A 19,660-nucleotide genomic window follows, 5' to 3' on the forward strand; every position below is an offset into this window, starting at 1 on the left:
AAGGGGAAAAAAACCCCCAAAACTTGAAATGCAAGTGCCCTCGTGCGTTTGTTACAAGATCTCATTTGGGGTGGTTATTTCTTGGTGGTAGAGTGGATTCCGGAAAGTGAGATAGGATGCTTTTTTTAAAAAAAAACACAAATATTTGGACCCCCGAGATGGCGAGTTTCCAGTGGCAGCTCCTACAATGACTTGGTTGCTCCACGGCGCGTACCCTGCCTGGCTCGCCCCAACCCCCGCAGCCCTCTAGGCCTAGTAGGAGAGGCTGCGTGGTGCGTCCCTTGGCTTTGGAGTTGGAGGGCGGCGCCCGGGACCCTGGTGGGAGAGTGTCGGCTCCGCCCTCCCTGCGAGGAGGGGCGGGAGAAGTGGTGGGAGGTGCCGGTGGAGGAGCCCGGTTCTCAGAGCTCCTGTGCTAGGAGAGAGGGTAACGCTGAGTTGGGTGCAGGCAGAACACCCGACGTCGACCGACCGCTAGCGCGCGCACCCCACCATGGCGCGCCCGCGGAACCCGCGACCTTTGCCGCCTGCGCTCCTGCTCCTGCTGCCGCTGCTGCTCCGAGCTGGTGAGTGTCGTTGGAGCCGCCCCGGCTGGGGAGCGAGGGGATGGGGCTGGTGGTTACAGTAAGTGGGGTGCTGGCACCAGAGCCCAAAGAGGTCTCAGACCCCACACTGCTGCCTGGTGCCGGGCGTCCGTCCTAGCCTGGAGAACTGGAAGAGGAAGCCTAGGGTGTCAGGAAGGGCTGGGTTCTACGCCTAGTCCAAGTGTCTGAACTTGTAGATTGAGTGTCAACCGTGGCCAGGGCACCCAGGCATCTCCTCGCTGCCGGTTCCCCCTCTTCCCTCTTTTGATGTGCTCCTATACAATCACGGAACAAGCTGCAGCCAGGCCACTACCAAGACAGCATTTCTAGGAGGCGGGTAGAGTCAGAAGCAGGACGCCTTTTGCTCCACATGGGCTTTACGACTTCCACCCTGTGTAAAGACTGGGAAAGTGGCCACTAGGTACAGATGACAATATTGAAGTTTTTGTTAGAACTAACTTGTCACTGGGAACTCCCTGGTGGTCCAGTGGTTAGGACTCTGAACTTTCACCCCCCAAAAAAGAAAGAAAGAACTGACTTGTCACAAATTAGGGTTGAAAACTGCTGCCCAGAAATAGCCAACACCATTACTGAGTGGTTGAGAATATTGCTCACCATCAACAAACCCCCTCTTCAGGATGTACTTTATTATTATTTTAATTGGAGCAGAAAACTCACTATTGGGTAAGGTGGCCTTTTTGTATAGGCTGCCCAGCACAGTGCCTTGCCCTGTTATAGATCCACAATAAGTGTTTGTGTAGTACATGGTGCGAGGCCTGATTTTAGAACTATGCCATTCCTCTAAGAAATCTCACTGTGGGGCTCCCGTCCAGAGCCTGGCTGGAGGGACTCATGAGGCAGAGACCAGGTACTTATCTGCACATGACCTCTTCCACAAAGTAGGACTGCAGAAGTGCAATCTTGGCTGAGAGACAGATAAGGAAGGAAGGAGGGAAAGTACTGACCTGTTCAGACTGACTTTGTCAGTAAATCAGAGCAACAAGACATCACTGATCTGATTGAGCTGCCCAGGAAATTTCACTACCCTAACAGTATGGCTGTATGTCAGGATCCGGGTAAATTTTCAACACCTTCATCATGACCAATTTAGTGGAACAAGTTACCCTCTGTTAGTGATGAAATTTAACATGACCCGCACCTTCTTTTGTGGAGCTGCAATGCCCCCACATCTACCACTGCTCAGACTTGGTGAACTGTATCAGCTAAGAAATTAGAGAGGTTTACTTTTGAAAATTATTATGACTCAATATTTAATATTTAGTCTAGTTAAAGCAATGAGACTTGAACCTGCTACATTTCTTTCAGCAAGCACTTTCTGGGTACCTACTAGAAGTAACATCTTAAACATGCAGCATTTTTCAAACTGTTTAAATCCATGTCCCTTTATTGATAAAGATAAAAATCTTATGTCTTCCTTAAATAAATTTTGAAATTTCAAAAGTCCTTTTGTTCATCTTTCACATATAAAATTGTTATATATGCTTTTTTGTTTTTGTTTGTTATCATTGTTGTTTTGGCCATGCCATGATCCTAGTTCATGTTTTGGCCATGCAAGATCCTAGTTCCTTGATTAGGGATTGAACTTGGGCCATCAGCAGTAAAGGCACAAAGTTTTAACCACTGAACTACAGGGAATTCCTGTCAAACATGCCTTTTTGAACCACAGGTTCCCTTTGGAAATTCTGATATGTCCCTAAAAGGGTCCCATCCTCTCTCTCTCTTATCCCCTGCATTGAGAAATTCTGGTTTAGTCCAATCCCCTTTTTAAAAATCAAAATTATGGACTTCCGTGGTGGTCCAGTGGCTGAGACTCCGTGCTACAAATGGAGGGGGACCGGGTTTGATCCCTGGTTAGGGAACTAGATCCCACATGCTGCAGCTATAATCCTGCATGCTGCAGCAAACATTGAAGAGTCCATGAGCTGCAACTAAGACCCAGTACAGCCAAATAAATAAATTTTTTAAAAAGTCAAAATTAAGGACTTCTCTGGTGGTACAGTGGATAAGAATCTGCGTGCCAATCCATGTGACACGGGTTTGATTCTTTAGGAAGATTCCACATGCCACAGAGCAACTGAACCTGTGAGCTACAACTACTGAAGCCTGCACACTCTAGGGCCCTCAAGCCACAACTAATAAGCCCCTGTACCACAACTACTGACGCCCACATGCCCTAGAACTGACAAGTCACAACTACTGCGCCTGCATGCTACAACTACTGAAGCCTGTGCATCTCGAGCCTGTGCTCTGCAACAAGAGAAGCCACCACAATGAGAAGCCAAAATACTGCAATAAGAGAGTAACCCCCATCTCTGCAACTAGAGAAAGCCCGCATGCAAAAATGAAGACCCAGCACAGCCAAAAATAAACAAATAAATAATGACTAAATAAATATAGCAGTGTGTACATGTCAAAAAGTAAAAATAAATGCCAAAAAATCCACAATGAACAAAATACCAAAATTTTAAAGGAAAAGTAACAATGCCATGTTGAGGCATATTAGAGCCTGAAGCAAAAGGGAAAACCAGTACTGCTCACCCTGCCCTTTTTTGCACATTGGATATGGCATCAATTGTCAAACTTTAAGGGGCATCATTCTCTCTAGTGAATTTGCTAAAATTCAGATTCCCAGGCATTATCATGAGATTCTCGTTTGGTAGTTTGGAGCTAGGGCTCAGAAATGTACATTTTAATAAGTAATCTAATTGATTATTATATGATTGGAAGAGACTGTTGGACTAACTAAACTTGGAGGCCCCTCCTAATTTTGGGACTCTGATTATAAGTAGAAGGTGCTCAGATAAGTTATTGGGGTGGCTCATAAAATATCTGTTATCTGGTTATTTTTAAAATATTAGTGGGAGCTTACAAAGAAAAAGCACTGTTCTAAACACTGGTAACAGAGTGGTGATAAGATAGACATGGAAATCTAGCTGGGAAGAAAATTTTTAAATGGAGTAAAAATATATCAAATGGTGATAAGTACTATGCAGAGAATTGGAGTAACAGTATGTTAGAGTAGCTGGGGGTCTATTTTACTTTGGTTGGTTGGGGATAGCCTTTGTGAGATGCCACTGAATGACCAGAAGGGTCCAGTCATGTGAAGATCAGGTGGAAGAGCATTCCAAACAGAAAGGTTAGGTGGACACAAGCTTGTCTCGTTTAATGGCAACCAGAAAGAAGGCCAGTGCAGATGTAGGGAAGTGGGAGAGGAAGAAAGAGCTAGGAGGGAAGGTTAGAGAGTTGGGCAGGGCCAGATCTCTACAAGGCTTTGTAAACCAGAGTTCATAAACTACATCTTAACCTAAGTGCAATGGAAGCTGGTGGAAGGATTTAAGCAGAGAAATTAGATGATCTGATACACAGTTTTTAAGTTGATCAGTTCAATCACTCAGTCGTGTCTGACTCTTGAGACCTCATGGACTACATGCCAGACTTCCCTGTCCATCACCAACTCCTGGAGTTTGCTCAAACTCATGTCCATCCAGTCGATGATGTCATCCAACCATCTCATCCTCTGTCATCCCCTTCTCCTTCTGCCTTCAGTCTTGTCCAGCATCAGGGTCTTTTCCAGTGTTGGTTTTTTGCATCAGGTGGCCAAGGTATTGGAGTTTCAGCTTCAGCATCAGTCCTTCCAATGAATATTCAGGACTGATTTCCTTTATGATTGGCTAGTTTGATCTGCTTGCAGTCCAAGGGACTCCCAAGAGTCTTCTCCAACACCACAGTTCAAAAGCATCCATTCTTTGGCATTTAACTTTCTTTATACTCCAACTCTCACATCCATACATGACTACAGGAAAAACCATAGCTTTGACTAAACGGACCTTTGTTGGCAACATAATGTCTCTGCTTTTTAATATGCTGTATGGGTTGGTCATAGCTTTTCTTCCAAGGATCAAGCATCTTTTAATTTTCATGGCTACAGTCACCATCTGCAGTGATTTTGGAGCCCAAGAAAATAAAGTCTCTCACTGTTTCCATTGTTTCCCCATCTATTTGCCATGAAGTGATGGGACTGGATGCCATGATCTTTGTTTTTTGAACGTTGAGTTTTAAGCCAGCTTTTTCACTCTCCTTTTTCACTTTCATCAAGAGGCTCTTTAGTTCCTCTTTGCTTTCTGTCATAACGGTGGTGTTATCTGCATATCTGAGGTTATTGATCTTTCTCCCGGCAATCTTGATTCCAGCTATGCTTCATCCAGTTCAGTATTTCACATGATGTACTCTGCATATAAGTTAAATAAGCAGGGTGACAATATATAGCCTTGACATACTGCTTTCCCAATTCGGAACCAGTCTGTTGTTCCATGTCTGGTTCTAACTGTTGCTTCTTGACCTGCATACAGATTTCTCAGGAGGCAGGTAAGGTGGTTTGGTATTCCCTCTCTTGAAGAATTTTCCACAGTTTGTTGTGATCCACACAATCAAAGACTTTATCATAGTCAATAAAGCAGAAGTAGATGTTTTTCTGGAACTCTCTTGCTTTTTCTGTGTTCCAACAGATGTTGGCCATTTGATCTCTATTTCCTCTGCCTTTTCTAAATCCAGCATGAACATCTGAAGTTCTCAGTTCACATACTGTTGAAGCCTAGCTTGGAGAATTTTGAGCATTACTTTGCTAGCGTGTGAGATGAATGCAACTGTCTGGTAGTTTGAACATTCTTTGGCACTGCCATTCTTTGGGATTGGAATGAAAACTGACCTTTTCCGGTCCTGTGGCCACTGCTGACTTTTCCAAATTTGCTGGCATTTGAGTGCAGCACTTTCACAGCATCATCTTTTAGGATGTGAAGTAGCTCAACTGGAATTCCATCATCTCCACTAGCTTTGTTCAGTGATGCTTTCTAAGGCCCACTTTACTTTGCATTCCAGGATGTTTTGCCAAGAGAACAGTTAAGAGATGATCCCATATAATGCTGCTGCTACTGCTAAGTCGCTTCAGTCATGTCTGACTCTGTGTGACCCCATAGACGGCAGCCCACCTGGCTCCCCCATCCCTGGGATTCTCCAGGCAAGAACACTGGAGTGGGTTGCCATTTCCTTCTCCAATGCATGAAAGTGAAAAGTGAAAGTGAAGTCCCTCAGTCGTGTCCGACTCTTAGCGACCCCATGGACTGCAGCCTACCAGGCTCCTCCATCCATGGGATTTTCCAGGCAAGAGTACTGGAGTGGGGTGCCATTGTCTTCTCCCATATAATGCTAGTTAGCATTAAAATTATGTTATATTCACACAATGGAATGCTATGCAGCAATGAAAATAAGCTATTTGCAACTATACTTAACAGCGTGAGTGAATTTCAGAAACTTAATATTAAACAAAAGGAGCCAAGACACCAAAAACACATGTATGATTGAAAAACAGGCAAAACAAATTACTAATGTCAGAAATCAAGATGTTGTATTTGCTTTGTTAGGAAGATAGTGACTGGCAGATAGCTTCTGGAATGCTAGTAATGTTCTGATTCTTTATCTGGGGATCTGGTTACACAGGTATATGTACTTAGAAATTCATTAAGCTATACATTTTTGATTCATGTATATTTCTATGTTATACTTTATTAGCAAACATGATATACAAATGACTAACAAAAACATGAAAATATGCTCAATATCATTAGTTATTAGGGAAATGCAAGTGAAAACCACAATGAGATACTAGCTTACATCCATAAGGATGGCTGTAAAAACAATAAAAAACAGAAAACATGAGTTAATAAGTATGTAGAGAAATTGGAACCACCCTCATGCACTGCTAGTAGGAATGTAAAATGATACCAGCTCCTGTGGAAAACAATCTAGTGGCCCATCAGAAAGTTAAACATAGAATTATGTGACCTAGCAATTCCACTTCTAGAGAAATACCCAAGAAAAATGAATACAGGTGTTCAAGCAAATACCTGTGCATAAATGTTTACATAGCACTATTCACAGTAAGCCAAAGATGGAAACTACCCAAATGTCCATCAGCTAATGTTTACATAAACAAAACAAATTATGGTATCCATGCAATAAAATATTATTCATAAGAAAGAGTGAAACACTGATATATACCACAGTGTGGGTGAATGTCAAAAAAAGTATGTTAGATGAAAGACGCTAGATACAAAAGTATATATTTTATGGTTCCATTTACATGAAACATGTAGGATAGATAAGTGTGTAGAGACAGCTGACTACCAGGGGGAAGTGAGAATGGAGAGTGACTGTTTAATGGGTATGAGCTTCCTGTTGGGGTGATGAAAATGAATTGGATTTATGAATTGGAAATGAGGTGATGGTTGTACAACACTGTGAATATACTAAATGCCATTTACTTGTGCCCTTTAAGATGATTGATTTTATGTTGCATGATTCTTCTCTCTCTCTCTTTTTTCTAAATAGTTTGCATCTTTTGACTACCTTCATCCAGTTCTTCCTTCCCACCCTCTGCCTCTGGTAGCTGCAAATCTGATTTCTTTTCCTATGAGATTGTTTGTTTTTGAAGTATAATTGACTTACAATGCTATGTTCCTAGTGAACAATATAGTGATTTGCTATTTCTATACATCTCAGAATGATCACCAGACATGAATTTTACTTCAATGAAAATGTTTCACAACCTAAAATAGTTTATTAAAAAGGATGGATGCAACAACAGAAAATGGTAATTATGTGAAGTGAAAGATTTGTTAACCAATTGTGGTAACATTTTACAGTATATACATGTATCAAATGATCATGTTGTACATCTAAAACTTAAAAAGTGTTGTATGTCAATCATATCTCGATAAAGCTGGAAAACAAAAAAGATGGCTGAGTGGTAAGGAAGAATGAATTTCGAAGATGGAATCATGGAGACCAATAAGGACTCTCACGTAGTTCAGACAGGAATTGATGGTGGACGCTTACTCCTTGGAAGGAAAGTTATGACCAACCTAGATAGCATATTCAAAAGCAGAGACATAACTTTGCCAACAAAGGTCCATCTAGTCAAGGCTATTGTTTTTCTAGTAGTCACATATGGATGTGAGAGGTGGAATGTGAAGAAAGCTGAGTGCTGAAGAATTGATGCTTTTGAACTGTGGTGTTGGAGAAGACTCTTGAGAGTCCCTTGGACTGCAAGGAGATCAGCCCTGGGTGTTCTTTGGAAGAAATGATGCTAAAGCTGAAACTCCAGTACTTTGGCCACCTCATGCGAAGAGTTGACTCATTGGAAAAGTGATGCTGGGAGGGATTGGGGGCAGGAGGAGAAGGGGATGACAGAGGATGAGATGGCTGGATGGCATCACTGACTCGATGGACATGAGTCTGAGTGAACTCCGGGAGTTGGTGATGGACAGGGAGTCCTGGTGTGCTGTGATTCATGGGGTCGCAGAGAGTCGGACACAACTGAGCGACTGAACTGAACTGAGCTAAGGAAGGAGAGATAGATATGGAGAGAAATGGAGAGGTTCCAGATATGTAGTGAAATTGACAGGATTTGCTGGATTGAACATAGGATGTGAAGGAAAGAAAAGAATTTAGAATGACTCCTAGATGTCCTTCCTTGAAAAACTGGGGGATGATGGTGTGTTGTTGCCACTAGACAGGGACCCTAAGGCCTAGAGCTCAGGGCCTTTCTCCCGGGCTGACCTATAACCAACCATGATATTCTTGAGTAAGTAACAGAATCAGTAAAAGTGCCCTACCCCAATCCCAGCAAGTTCCCACTATAAGGGTTTTTATTATATATATTTTTTAAGTTTTTAATTTTGTTTACACTGTTATTTTTAAGTGACTTTTTTTTTTTTTTGGCTGTGCTGCAAGGTTTGCAGGATCTTAGTTCCCTGACCAGGGATTGGACCCGGGCCTCAGCAATGAAAACATTGAGTCCTAACCACTGAACTACCAGGGAATTCCCTTAAGTGACTTTTAATGGAAACTGAGAGTTGTTGCTAACTGTCCTTTAGCACTCCCGTGTACATTCTCAACTCTCTGGTTATGATGCTAGCCTTGTTCATGGCATAACTCTGCTCAGGGCCCTCTTCCCAGTACCTGGCAGGGTCATCAGGCTCAGCTTCAAACAGTTGTTCCCCTTCCCTTCCCAGGAGGCTGAGCAGCCTTTCTTTATCAAACCTCTACCCTTTCTTGAGCCTGATCTCTTCTGTCCAGATTGTGACCACGGCAGACCCTCCTGCTGGACTTCTTGTTCCCCACTAAAGGCCTCTGTGCTACCCCAAAACTTTCCCGCTAAAGATTTCATCCAGAATCCCCTCATTCTACCTTATGACTCGGTTTTCTCAGACAGCTAGTCTGACCTTATGTGAGCCTCTCTTGACCTCTCTCCCTCCATAGGAGACCACCTCCCCACAGAAGGCCGACTCACAAACAGCTGTATCCAGGCCAGGAGGAAGTGCCAGGCCGATCCCACTTGCAATGCTACCTACCACTACCTGAATTCCTGTGCCTCAAGTATAAGCACCTCATCACCTGCAGAGGAGCCTTTGGTCCCTGAGGACTGCATGGAGGCAGCACAGCAACTCAGGAATAGCTCTCTGATGAGCTGTACATGCCATCGGCGCATGAAGAACCAAGCTACCTGCCTGAACATCTACTGGACCATTCATCCTGCCCGCAGCCTTGGTGAGGCTCCCATCCTAGAGTGGGCTAAGCTAGGGAAGATGGCTCTTGGGAGTTGATTTTTAATCCTGTTGGATATGGGCCACATAGTAGATTCTGACAGGGATGATAATGAAACTCTGCATTTGACATCGGTAAGAAATGCAAGGAGCAATTGGCTGTATCCTTTTGGGTCCCAGAATACTGCCCTCCCTTCCCACTACTTCCCCTTCTTTTACCTGGAAACATGTGGCTGCCTCTTGGAAGATCTCTGAACCAGGCTAAGGCCCAACATGGGAACTCCTGAAACAGATGGATATGGAGAGGAAGTGGAGGGAAATGGTCTAAACCCATAAATATAACATACAAATACAAGATAATCCATAGGTTCAGAGAGGCTGGGAGGCTGTGTCCTGGTGCAGCCTTTAACAGAGAGGATACTCATTAACCAGACAAGAGATGGTAAAAGACAAAGGGCACTGGAAGACCAAAGAGGAGCTTCCTCTGACTCTAAAGATCCCTTTTTATATAGTCAATTTTACTGGACTATGCCGCAATAATGAAATGGGGTCTTGTAAAACAAAGGTTAAGTTCTTACTCAGGTTTTGTCTTGTCTGTGCCATGTGTCCTTTTCGTTCTGGGATCCAGTTCAGCCTCTACCTGGGATGTTCCTTTCTGATGGCAGAGGGAAATGAGCACTGGCAGAATCATTCGATGCCTTTAAAAGTTTCTGCTCAGACATCACATGAAATACTTCTCACATTCCATTGACAAGCAGATCACACGGTCAAACCTGATGTCCTCTCCCAGGGGACTCTAAAAATCTCATGGCAATAAATGAGGATGTGTAGTCTTACAGGAAGGGTAAAAATAAGTAGAAACAGTACTGCAATCTACTGTAGTTCATCACTTGGTCAAAACATTCATTTCCCTACCTTCCACAAGCAAAATATAACTACTCACTATCCAAGGAAGGTGCCTAAGTATTCTATTTAAGCAGAACGTCAGACTCCAAGATCCCCGACTTGGATATTATCTTGTGGCAATTTCTGTATAATGTCTGAATGTGTGGTTCCTCTTAATCTAGAAACCTATATACTAAAAAGTCATCTGCTTCCCATATATACTCAATATGTAGTAAACAGGGACAGGAGAGGCACAACAAACTCAGAAAGAGGAATAATGGGAAGCACACAGCAGACGTTGATTCATAGCAATTCTGAAGTCCTGCCACACAACTGATGCAAGGGCTATATTCCCTGGGAGTAGGAATTGCTCTTTAATAAGGCCCTGCTTTTGTTCATTGGGGAGCAAAAGCCCAGGAGTTTCTCAGCCCTCTGGGACGTCCTTTCTTTTCCATTATTTTCTTGGGCTACATCTGAAAAGGGCATTGGAGACTATGACCTCCTTAGGGACTGAATAGCATTCTCTGCTTGCTTCTTAGTTGAGGAATGTTGGAGCATCTTAAGTCTCAAATAGTCAGAGTCTCTTTTAATCCAGTCTGGTGGCTCTTAGCAGTACAACTCTCTCAATACATAATTGTGTTTTATATCTTTTGATTTCTGTCACCTCGTGTGCCAGTAGCTGTTCCTATAATCCTTTTCAAGACATACATCTCTTTCCAGACCTAATTAGAGGTACCTTGCCCTTATCAAACTTCTGTGCCTGAGCCACTGTCTCAGTCTTTTTTCCCTGAGCATATTTGTCCAACTGGCAGGATTTATTGGATACTGTCTTAATGGATGCGATCTCCACAAAGGGCATGATAGCCACGAACTTGAATTTGTCTTTGCCCCAAGGCTGAGTTGTAATTGAGCTTATTACTCAAAGCACTTTTCAGTTTTATCTTTTACCATTAGAATATGAGAAGCAGTTGCATTTCTTAATCCTGCAAGTCTTAGAATTTCCATATTCTTTCTTCTCTGTTTGCTCCTTATTGGTAAACTGGTCAGTTCTCTAAGCTTTTATCTTTCTTGTGGTACCTGGCCAAATATGAGCATTCACGACATACTAGTAATCTTCCTTTTCTTAGCTTCTTCCTCTTAAAGCACAAGCTCACTGGTACATCATCTTCCTTCCAAGTTATTGCAGGCAACAATTTTACCAAACATTGTGCCACTGCATAATGAGAGCTGCCAGCCCCCAATAACAGCATATTCACTGACCAGTTCCAAAGCTAATACTGCTTATTTTAGATTTTGTTACTTCAGCACTGCACTTCTAGATACCAATTACATGTTTAATAAGAGTTTGCTAAATTATTCAACCAACCGCAAAATCCTTGGCTTTCACCAACAAAAATGTAACTTTTGTTCATGTTACACACATCTGCCATGGGCTTCCATGAGTTGGCTTTGTTTTTGCTCCGCCTGTCTTCTTCATTGAGGATCCAGGATGGTAGGTGGAAAAGAACCACAGCAGGACCACGTGGTAGTTATTAAAAATTCTTCTTAGAGGTGATTAAGTCTCTGAAGCTCACAATCCACAGACCAAGGCAAGTCACATAGCCAAACCTTACAGTAGGGTGGGAAAGTACAGTACTCTCCTAGGGGGCCTAGAACATGGCAACAGGTAAGGATATATAATCATCCTCCAGCAAGCAACTGGAAACAGTAATATAATGTACCACTCTCCTTGTTCCCTAACTTCCTCTCCTCATCCTAATCATCTCACTTCTAGAGCTTCACCTGAACCCTCTCCCTAAATCCTCTTGCCTTCCCACTCTTTTCCCTTGGGAGCTCCCAGGTCTCCCCAGGCATTCAAATCATCCTTTCCAATTTGCTTGATACTATCCATATCCCTTCTCTACTGAAGACATACTCACAGAATGTCCCTGCAAGCTCACCTCTGTCTTTAAACAATAGCTTTTAACCAGCATTTATTAAGCACCTTGTGTATGAGCTGTGCAGTGATTTTTTTTTAATTGAGGTACGGTTGGTTAACAATGTTGTGTATGCAGTGATTTTATAAGATCCTGTACATCTCTTTCAGGAGCCCACAGCCCCATGAGGGCATCTGAAAGAGATGTGTTTCCTTTGAAATCATTGTCTCTCCCTTCTCTGCTTTTCTCAGTCAGTTTCATTCTGGGCCTGGTCACGTTTCCATCACCTCAGTGTGTGATAAATCTCCATAGCCAAGTGGTTGGTCCTGGAACAGAGTTCACCATGGCCCCTTCCCCAATTGCAAGAGCAAACAAGACTGAATCCCTTTACTTGTTTACATACCCACAGGCGATATGTATAGTAGTTAAGAGTGGAGACTCTGGAATCAGATAATCCAGATTTCAAATCCCGGCTCCACTTATTAGCTTATGTGAGCCTGAGCAAGTGAATTAAACCTCTTTTATCCTCAGTTTCCTTTTACCTACCCAAAGACTTCTATGAAGACTAAGTGAAATTGTATATATATAAATATATAGCATATTTATATATATAATACCATAGTACCCAGTATACAGTGTGCACAACAAACAGTAGCTTTATTATTCTTACCATTAAACCCAGTTTATTCATCAAGCCTAGCCTGTACCTTAATGGCCCTGTTTTTTTTCCTCTCTTCCGCCCAGGATGCAGCTAGTTGGGTAGAGATTGTGCCTTTGCCTTTTCCCCAGGAGCTTCAGCCTCTCCTACTCTCATCCCAGCCCAGTCCTCAGGATTCTGATGCATCCTACCTTGTCTCTAGGTGACTATGAGCTGGATGTCTCTCCCTATGAAGACACAGTGACCAGAAAACCCTGGAAAATGAATCTCAGCAAACTGAACATGCTCATACCAGGTGTGCAGGGCCAGCTGGGGCTGGAGTATGGGAGGGCCTGGACCCTGCGGGAAGGGTGGCTAGTGGGGAACACAGCTGGGTAATAAGAGGGGAGAGTTCTAGACTGCCAGGTGACTAAAGAAGCCCTGTCATGGTGAGAGTCTGAGCTATGGGGCATAATCTAGTCTCACAAATCAACAAAAAGCAATAGTTATTAAGGAGATAATCGAAGAGAGCCTGTTAGAGCTTCTAGCTTCCAAAGGGTGGATCACTACAAAGGGTTAGAAGGGAGTGGCAGCAGTTCCAGGGAAAAAATGTGCTGAAATGGAGTATTTACCCTAATTTGAGGCAGCCAGGAAAGTAGCTTGTGGTCCCTGAAGACCAGGAAATTGCTTGTTTTCAACCATTCTAATGGGATGGGCGAGGTGTTGGGCAGGGAATGGTGAGAGAGAGTGTGACTCCTCAGGAGTGATTCAGGGTGGGGAGCCATCTGTCTGGCAAGGACTATGATGCATGTTTTTCAAGAAAGTGAGGCTGTTGTGTTAATTGGAGAGGAAGACACACATGCACTCTCTTTTTGAGAGAGACGTGAGATTTGTTGTACAGTCCTTCATATTAGAATTTTGAGAGAAAAGTATAGAAATTTCTATATTAGAAGCTCTAGGTTACAAGGAATCTGGGAATAACCTATTCCAGTTACTTCATTGTTCTGACTGCTGAAATATTCTGTTAATAGAAATATCACCATGATTTCCCAAGACTCAGAGTATGGGTTTTTTTTATGCATGCATCAATCAAAGAAAGATGGACAGAGTACAGATACAGAATCAAAATCCTAAGTAGAATTTGGTTGCATCTGTTGCGGACAGTTCAGAAAGCATGCTTTTCCACACCAGGAGGATTGTGGGATCCTAGTTCCCCCACCAAGGATGGAACCCCTCAGAAGTGAAAGACTGGCGTCCTAACTGCTGGACTTCCAGGGAATTTCCCAGAAAGTACTTTAGAATGTTGTAGGGCCTCTTGGTTACAGTTTCCACCACGGGATCTCACTCATTGCATAGGATTGTGAAAAGGATTTGGTTAGATGTATGTGGCTTAAAAGCAAACAAAACAAAACAAAAAAACCTAGGCAAGCAGAGGAGCAGGATTGGGGAGGCTCATGAATACCAGTGTTGTTTGAGGCTAGAGGGCAAGGCCTTTTTCAGGGCAGTCCTCCCTGACGGTCATGCCCTCCCACTACCGCCCTTGATAAATCAGAGGCTGGGCTGCAGGTCTGTGAAGAGGACTGCTGACTTGCTTCCCCTCTCCCCCCAGACTCGGACCTTTGCCTCAAGTTCGCCATGCTGTGTACTCTCAATGACAAGTGTGACCGGCTGCGCAAGGCGTACGGGGAGGCGTGCTCTGGGTCCCGCTGCCAGCGCCACACTTGCCAAAGGCAGCTGCGCGCCTTCTTCGAGAAGGCCTCAGAGCCTCACTCGCAGGGCCTGCTGCTGTGCCCGTGCGCGCCTACCGATCAGGGCTGCGGGCAGCGCCGGCGCAACACCATCGCCCCCAGCTGCGCGCTGCCCCCGGAGGCCCCCAACTGCCTGGAGCTTCGGCACGTCTGCGTATCCGACCCGCTGTGCAGGTGCGGGTGCTATATGCTGGGCTTTAGTGAATGGGGTGGGTGCCACTCCTTTGGGCTTCTTCCTGGGCAGGGTTGAATCTAACCTAGCCCAGGGATTCTGGACTGACTTCACCACGTAGCTACTCTCGATACCTTTTGAAACTCTTTTCTAGGGTTAAATGTGTGTGTGTGTGTATACACACACACACACACACACAAGGTATAAAGACCTTAGAAAATATAAAAATGTCTTAAAATATCACCCCAAACCCATCACCTGGAGTTAATCTAACGTACTTTGGAGAGCATTTCCTTCCCATCTTTCTTCTCTATAGATAAACAAAATCAGACATTTTGAGAGTATATTTGTCTTGCTTTTCTTCCACTTATGGTACATATCTCGTGAGCATTTTCCGATGGAAGCAGTATGGAATAGAGATGAAGACAAGCTCTGAAGTCAGACATATGTGAATTTAAATCCTTGTCTGTGTGACCTTGCATCTATCACTTAACTTAAAATTCTGTCACTTAACCCAAGGTTCCACTTGCTGCTAAGTCGCTTCAGTCGTGTCCGACTCTGTGCGACCCCGTAGACGGCAGGCAGCCTAGCAGGCTCCTTCGTCCATGGGATTCTCCAGGCAAGAGTACTGAAGTGGGTTGCCATTGCCTTCTCTGAGGTTCCACTTACTCCTCTGTAAAAACTGGGATAATAATGCAGACCTCTAGGGATTCTGGTGAGAGTTAAATTACATAATTTATGTAGAGAGTTAGCTTACTGGTGCAGTTAAGTAAGCACTCAGTAAATGATGGTGCTTATTTTGTCATTTACTGTTCTTTAACAACTTACTTTTAAACTGTGTACATTGTATTTCACCTTATAGATGCCCCATATTTTATTTAATAATTTCTCTATTTATAGATATTTAGGTTGCTTTCTTTATTGCTATAAATAATGCTGCAATAAATATTACTGTTAATCATTCATCTTTGTGCACAAATCTAATTATTGCTTAGGTTGTGTTGCTACAAATGTCATTACCAAATCAAAGAACATGAAGAATTGTAAGGTGTCTGATCAAAATTTAAGCAAAATTTTAATCTGGCTTACTTTGACCTTCTCACGCAAACATTCATCAGATTGAAGTTATCATCCTTTCAAGTGATATTTGTTGACAGTGAGAGTCACACCAACTTTGTGTTGCAGCTTGGTTCTACCACTTAGTTCTCTGTAACCTTGGGCAAGTCACCTCTCTTGAGTCCCACTTCCTCTTCTGTAAGAAATTACATAATAAAAGCTCTTAGTTAACATAATATTAACACTTAGTAATTACTATGGGCTAAGTACTGTTTTAAGTACTTAACATCTAGTAACTCTTCTAAAATTCACAAGAACTCTGTAAGATTGTTGTTATTATTATTATTTTTATCATCCTCAGTTTACAAATGAAAAAACCACAGCAGAGAAAGGATAAATAGCTTACTCAAATTCACCCCTAGATAGTAAGTCAGGTTTGTTAATGAAGTTTAGAATGAAAGAAGTCTGGCCTAGAGTCTGCTCCTAAAGGCTCTGCTATGCTGCCTGTTGTTATGCTGGTAGCTGTTACTATTACTATCACAATCACACAACAAGTGCTGGGCTAGATGACTAAGATATTGTCCCTCCCTTCAAGGAGTTTGCAGTTGAATGGGGATGACAGAGAAGTAAACCACTGATCTAACACAAGGCAAAATGTAAGGAAAACTGCACATATATATAGAAAAATATATTCATAATTCCATTGCCTAAAGATAACCAGCTTTACCTATTGTAGGATGAGTGTTAAAATAATAATATCTAACATTTACTGAATACTCACTGTATACCAGGACCTAATAAATGCTGTACATTTAATGCTCTTACTCCATCCTCACAAAAAACCACAAGGTAGTGCTATTTTTGTCTCTATTTACTGTCAAGGAAACTGAGGTTAAAGGAACTGCCTGAGGTCTCATAATTAGAGATTTTGGAGCCCAAGTTAAAAGTGATATGCTGTGGAGACTGGGGTGATAGTATATTTGACTGTGACAGGAGCAGGTCTCACTCAGGAGGAGGCCATGGCTCAGGCTCTGAGAGGCAGAGGATGATTTGGCATGAAGATAGGCACGTCAGCTAAAGGGGCAGCAAGTTGATGGCTGCAGGCCAGACCGTCAACAGGGACTCTTGAAATTTCCTTTTTTCCAGATCACGTCTGGCAGATTTTCAGACCCACTGCCATTCCATGGACATCCTAGGGACCTGTGCAACAGAGGAGTCCAGATGTCTGCGAGCATACATGGGGCTGATTGGTGAGGCTGGGGGACGTGGGTAGGGAACCAACAGGTTGGCCAGCCTGGTGGGTGAAAATGCTCTCAAGCTGAACCCAGATGGAGTGGTCCTGAAACAGGTGGGAGACGGATGGGAGCTGAAGGCGGGGTTGGCTTAGTCACCGATAATCTTCTCTTCACCCCATAGGGACTGCTTTGACTCCCAATTTTGTCAGCAATATCAATGCCAGTGTTGCCTTAAGCTGCACCTGCCGAGGCAGTGGCAATCTGCAAGAGGAGTGTGAGCGGCTGGAAGAGTCCTTCTCCCACAACCCCTGCCTTAGTGAGTGCTTGCCATCTGCTCCCAGCCCCTGTGGCTGGTTCAGCTTGACCCCAGGAGAGTGAAGGGGTCAGCTCTGTGGTCCAAACTGGTTCCATCCATCTCCTGCAGATGGAGCAACCCCCTCCTCAGCCCTTAGCATAGGCTTACATCTCCCCAGCCTGGGCCTTTCTGCCTTCTCCCATTCCATAAATGACCACCCTCCTGCCCCTGCCAAGCTGCCTCTTCACCTGTCTGAGCCCCGGGGACACTCTTCAACTCAAGGAATAGCAAGCAGAGTGAGATAATATCCCATTCCCACCTGCCACACACCCACCCTCATATATGCCAGGATCCCTGAGACATTTCCTTTCCTTCTTTTGGAGCTTAAGAAATCTCCAACATCTGCCTGCTCTCTGTCTTCCTTCTCTCCTCAGTGGAGGCCATTTCAGCTAAGATGCGTTTTCACAGCCAACTCTTCTCCCAGGACTGGGCAGCCTCTACCTTTTCAGTGATGGAACGCCAGGTAGGGGCTCCTCTGTTATACCCCCTCCTGCCTTTTCTGGACCATCGGGGGAAACCCAGACAAGGGGGACAAGAGACTGGGGGTGGTGTGAGTTCCTTTTGGTCATGAGGACTGTAGGCCTCTAATGGACACCTCAGGGGAGGGGAACAGGCCTTGATGGAAGCTGAGGTGGTGCAAAGGGTGGAGCTGACTCCATTTCATTTTTTCCACAGAACAAAAACCCTGCTCTGAGGCCACAGCCTTGGGTGCCCACTCTTTTCTCCTGTACTCTTACCTTGATTCTGCTCTTGAGCCTCTGGTAGCTGGACTTCCTCAGGGGCCCTCTTCCCTTCTACCACACCAGTTGACCTGCTGCCTGCAATGGGTGAGGAAGGAACAGCATCAGGAAGGAGGTTCAGTCTACCACGTGGCAACCCTGACCTATGTCCAGTCAACTCCAGATGAGGTCATGGTAGAAGCTGACTAGCCGAGTTCTCATGCCCTTCACTTCTTTTTTTATTTTCTTGTTGTTGTTTGGCTGTACCACACGGCTTGTGGGATTTTAGTTCCCCAACCAGGGATTGAAGCTAGACCCTCCCAGTGAGCACTCAGAGTCCTAACCACTGGACTGCCAGGGTCATTCCCTTCACTTCTTCTCAGGCTGCCCCTTCTTAGGACTTCAGCGTATCATCTGGTGGTATCCAGCTCTCCCGGGTTCTCTCCTTATTTCTTTCTCCTGCCCATCCAGGATCACTCAGGCTCTAACAAACCAGTCACACTCTCTGCATTCTCCAGGTAGGCAGAGTTGGGTGTTCTGAAGTGACCTGGAAAGACATTCCTCATGGTAAGGAAAGCTGGAGGAAGACTCCTATCTATCCCTTGATTTCTCCTCTGAGTGGGGGATGGGAACCTACTGCCAGCCCTGCCCCAATATCCTACACAACACTTGAGCATCGGGAGCTGGAGCATTTGGGCCTTGCTTTCTTCCTGCTACTGTCCTAGAGTCCCCTTAGCCTCTTGGATTATGATTAAACATTTTGACTTAAAACTTTTCTGTTTTCCCATTGTCCCACATTGTGAATTTATATAGAATGAGGGGTGTTACAGACCCAAGAGCACAGGCCAGGTTATCTAAGAGACACAGTGACCCTGCCACCAGGTTCTATGTGACCCCTGGGCAAGTTTCTCAGCCTCCCTGTGCACTTGACATGGAGTTGGAAGAAAAGTAACGTATGTGAGGCTGTGGACCAGGTGCTAGTCCCAGCTGCTGCCTAGGATCTGCTACTCCCTGTACATCTGTGCACGTGAGAACCTATAGGTATGTATAATACTTTGTAAGTAAGATCAGGCACTGCCTGTCAAAGTATAAGTCACAGACCCCTTTCAACATCCATGAGAAGAGCTTGAAATACATCATCCTTTTCATCAGCTGCGTGACATGGACTTGTATGAATGCATATTCCTACATACATAGTTTATTTAACAGTTCTGTATTGATGGATATTTGTTTGTCTTCACATTTTTCTCTGAGCCAAGTTTTAAGGCAGCGAGGAGGTGACTGGGGGTAGTATGTGCAGAAGAGCTGCCAGAGCAATGGGTGGCATAGGGAAGCCACTCTCTAAACATTCTTGTATCCACATACCCCTGTCCCAGGAAATGCCCAGCCAACCTGCCATCCTGTACACTTCAGTGGGGTACCTGGTGGACCTCCTCTTTCTCCCCTCCCAGGAAGATCTCTGAAGCATCAGGGCCTCTCCATTTGCTTTGGTTCCATTATCATGGGGCTGAGGAGTTGAATGGTACAGTCATTCCTTGCTAAGTGCTTGAATTAGACTAATAGGTCATCTGTACTTTTCTCTGAAGGAGGTCCAAATTCCTGGTAAACAACCAGACCACTCTCCCAGCCTAGGGCCCAGAGCCAGGACCGGTGTAGGGGTGCACAGTGGCTGGACTGAAGCTTTTAATGGTATCCTGGCTGGCCAGGGTGGTTAATGCCATTAGACTAGTTTCTG

At 44.2% G+C, this 19,660-nt stretch overlaps 1 protein-coding gene across 1 annotated transcript; it reads left to right on the top strand.

Moving 5' to 3' along the window:
* On the top strand, positions 290-18,700 carry GFRA3 (GDNF family receptor alpha 3). Its single transcript, XM_005682988.3, has 8 exons — positions 290-563; positions 8,919-9,206; positions 12,864-12,956; positions 14,250-14,562; positions 16,763-16,866; positions 17,033-17,167; positions 17,581-17,669; positions 17,882-18,700. The coding sequence occupies exons 1-8, from the start codon at positions 491-493 to the stop codon at positions 17,969-17,971; spliced, it is 1,185 nt and encodes a 394-aa protein (XP_005683045.1). The 5' UTR covers positions 290-490; the 3' UTR covers positions 17,972-18,700.

The sequence above is a fragment of the Capra hircus genome, chromosome 7, assembly GCF_001704415.2.
Source record: "Capra hircus breed San Clemente chromosome 7, ASM170441v1, whole genome shotgun sequence".
NCBI lineage: Eukaryota > Metazoa > Chordata > Mammalia > Artiodactyla > Bovidae > Capra > Capra hircus.

Coding starts and splice junctions, on each gene's coding strand:
- GFRA3 (XM_005682988.3), top strand. CDS start 491: ATGGCGCGCCCGCGGAACCCGCGACCTTTGCCGCCTGCGCTCCTGCTC. Junction 9,207..12,863: donor TCATCCTGCCCGCAGCCTTG/GTGAGGCTCCCA, acceptor CCTTGTCTCTAG/GTGACTATGAGCTGGATGTC. Junction 16,867..17,032: donor AGCATACATGGGGCTGATTG/GTGAGGCTGGGG, acceptor TTCACCCCATAG/GGACTGCTTTGACTCCCAAT.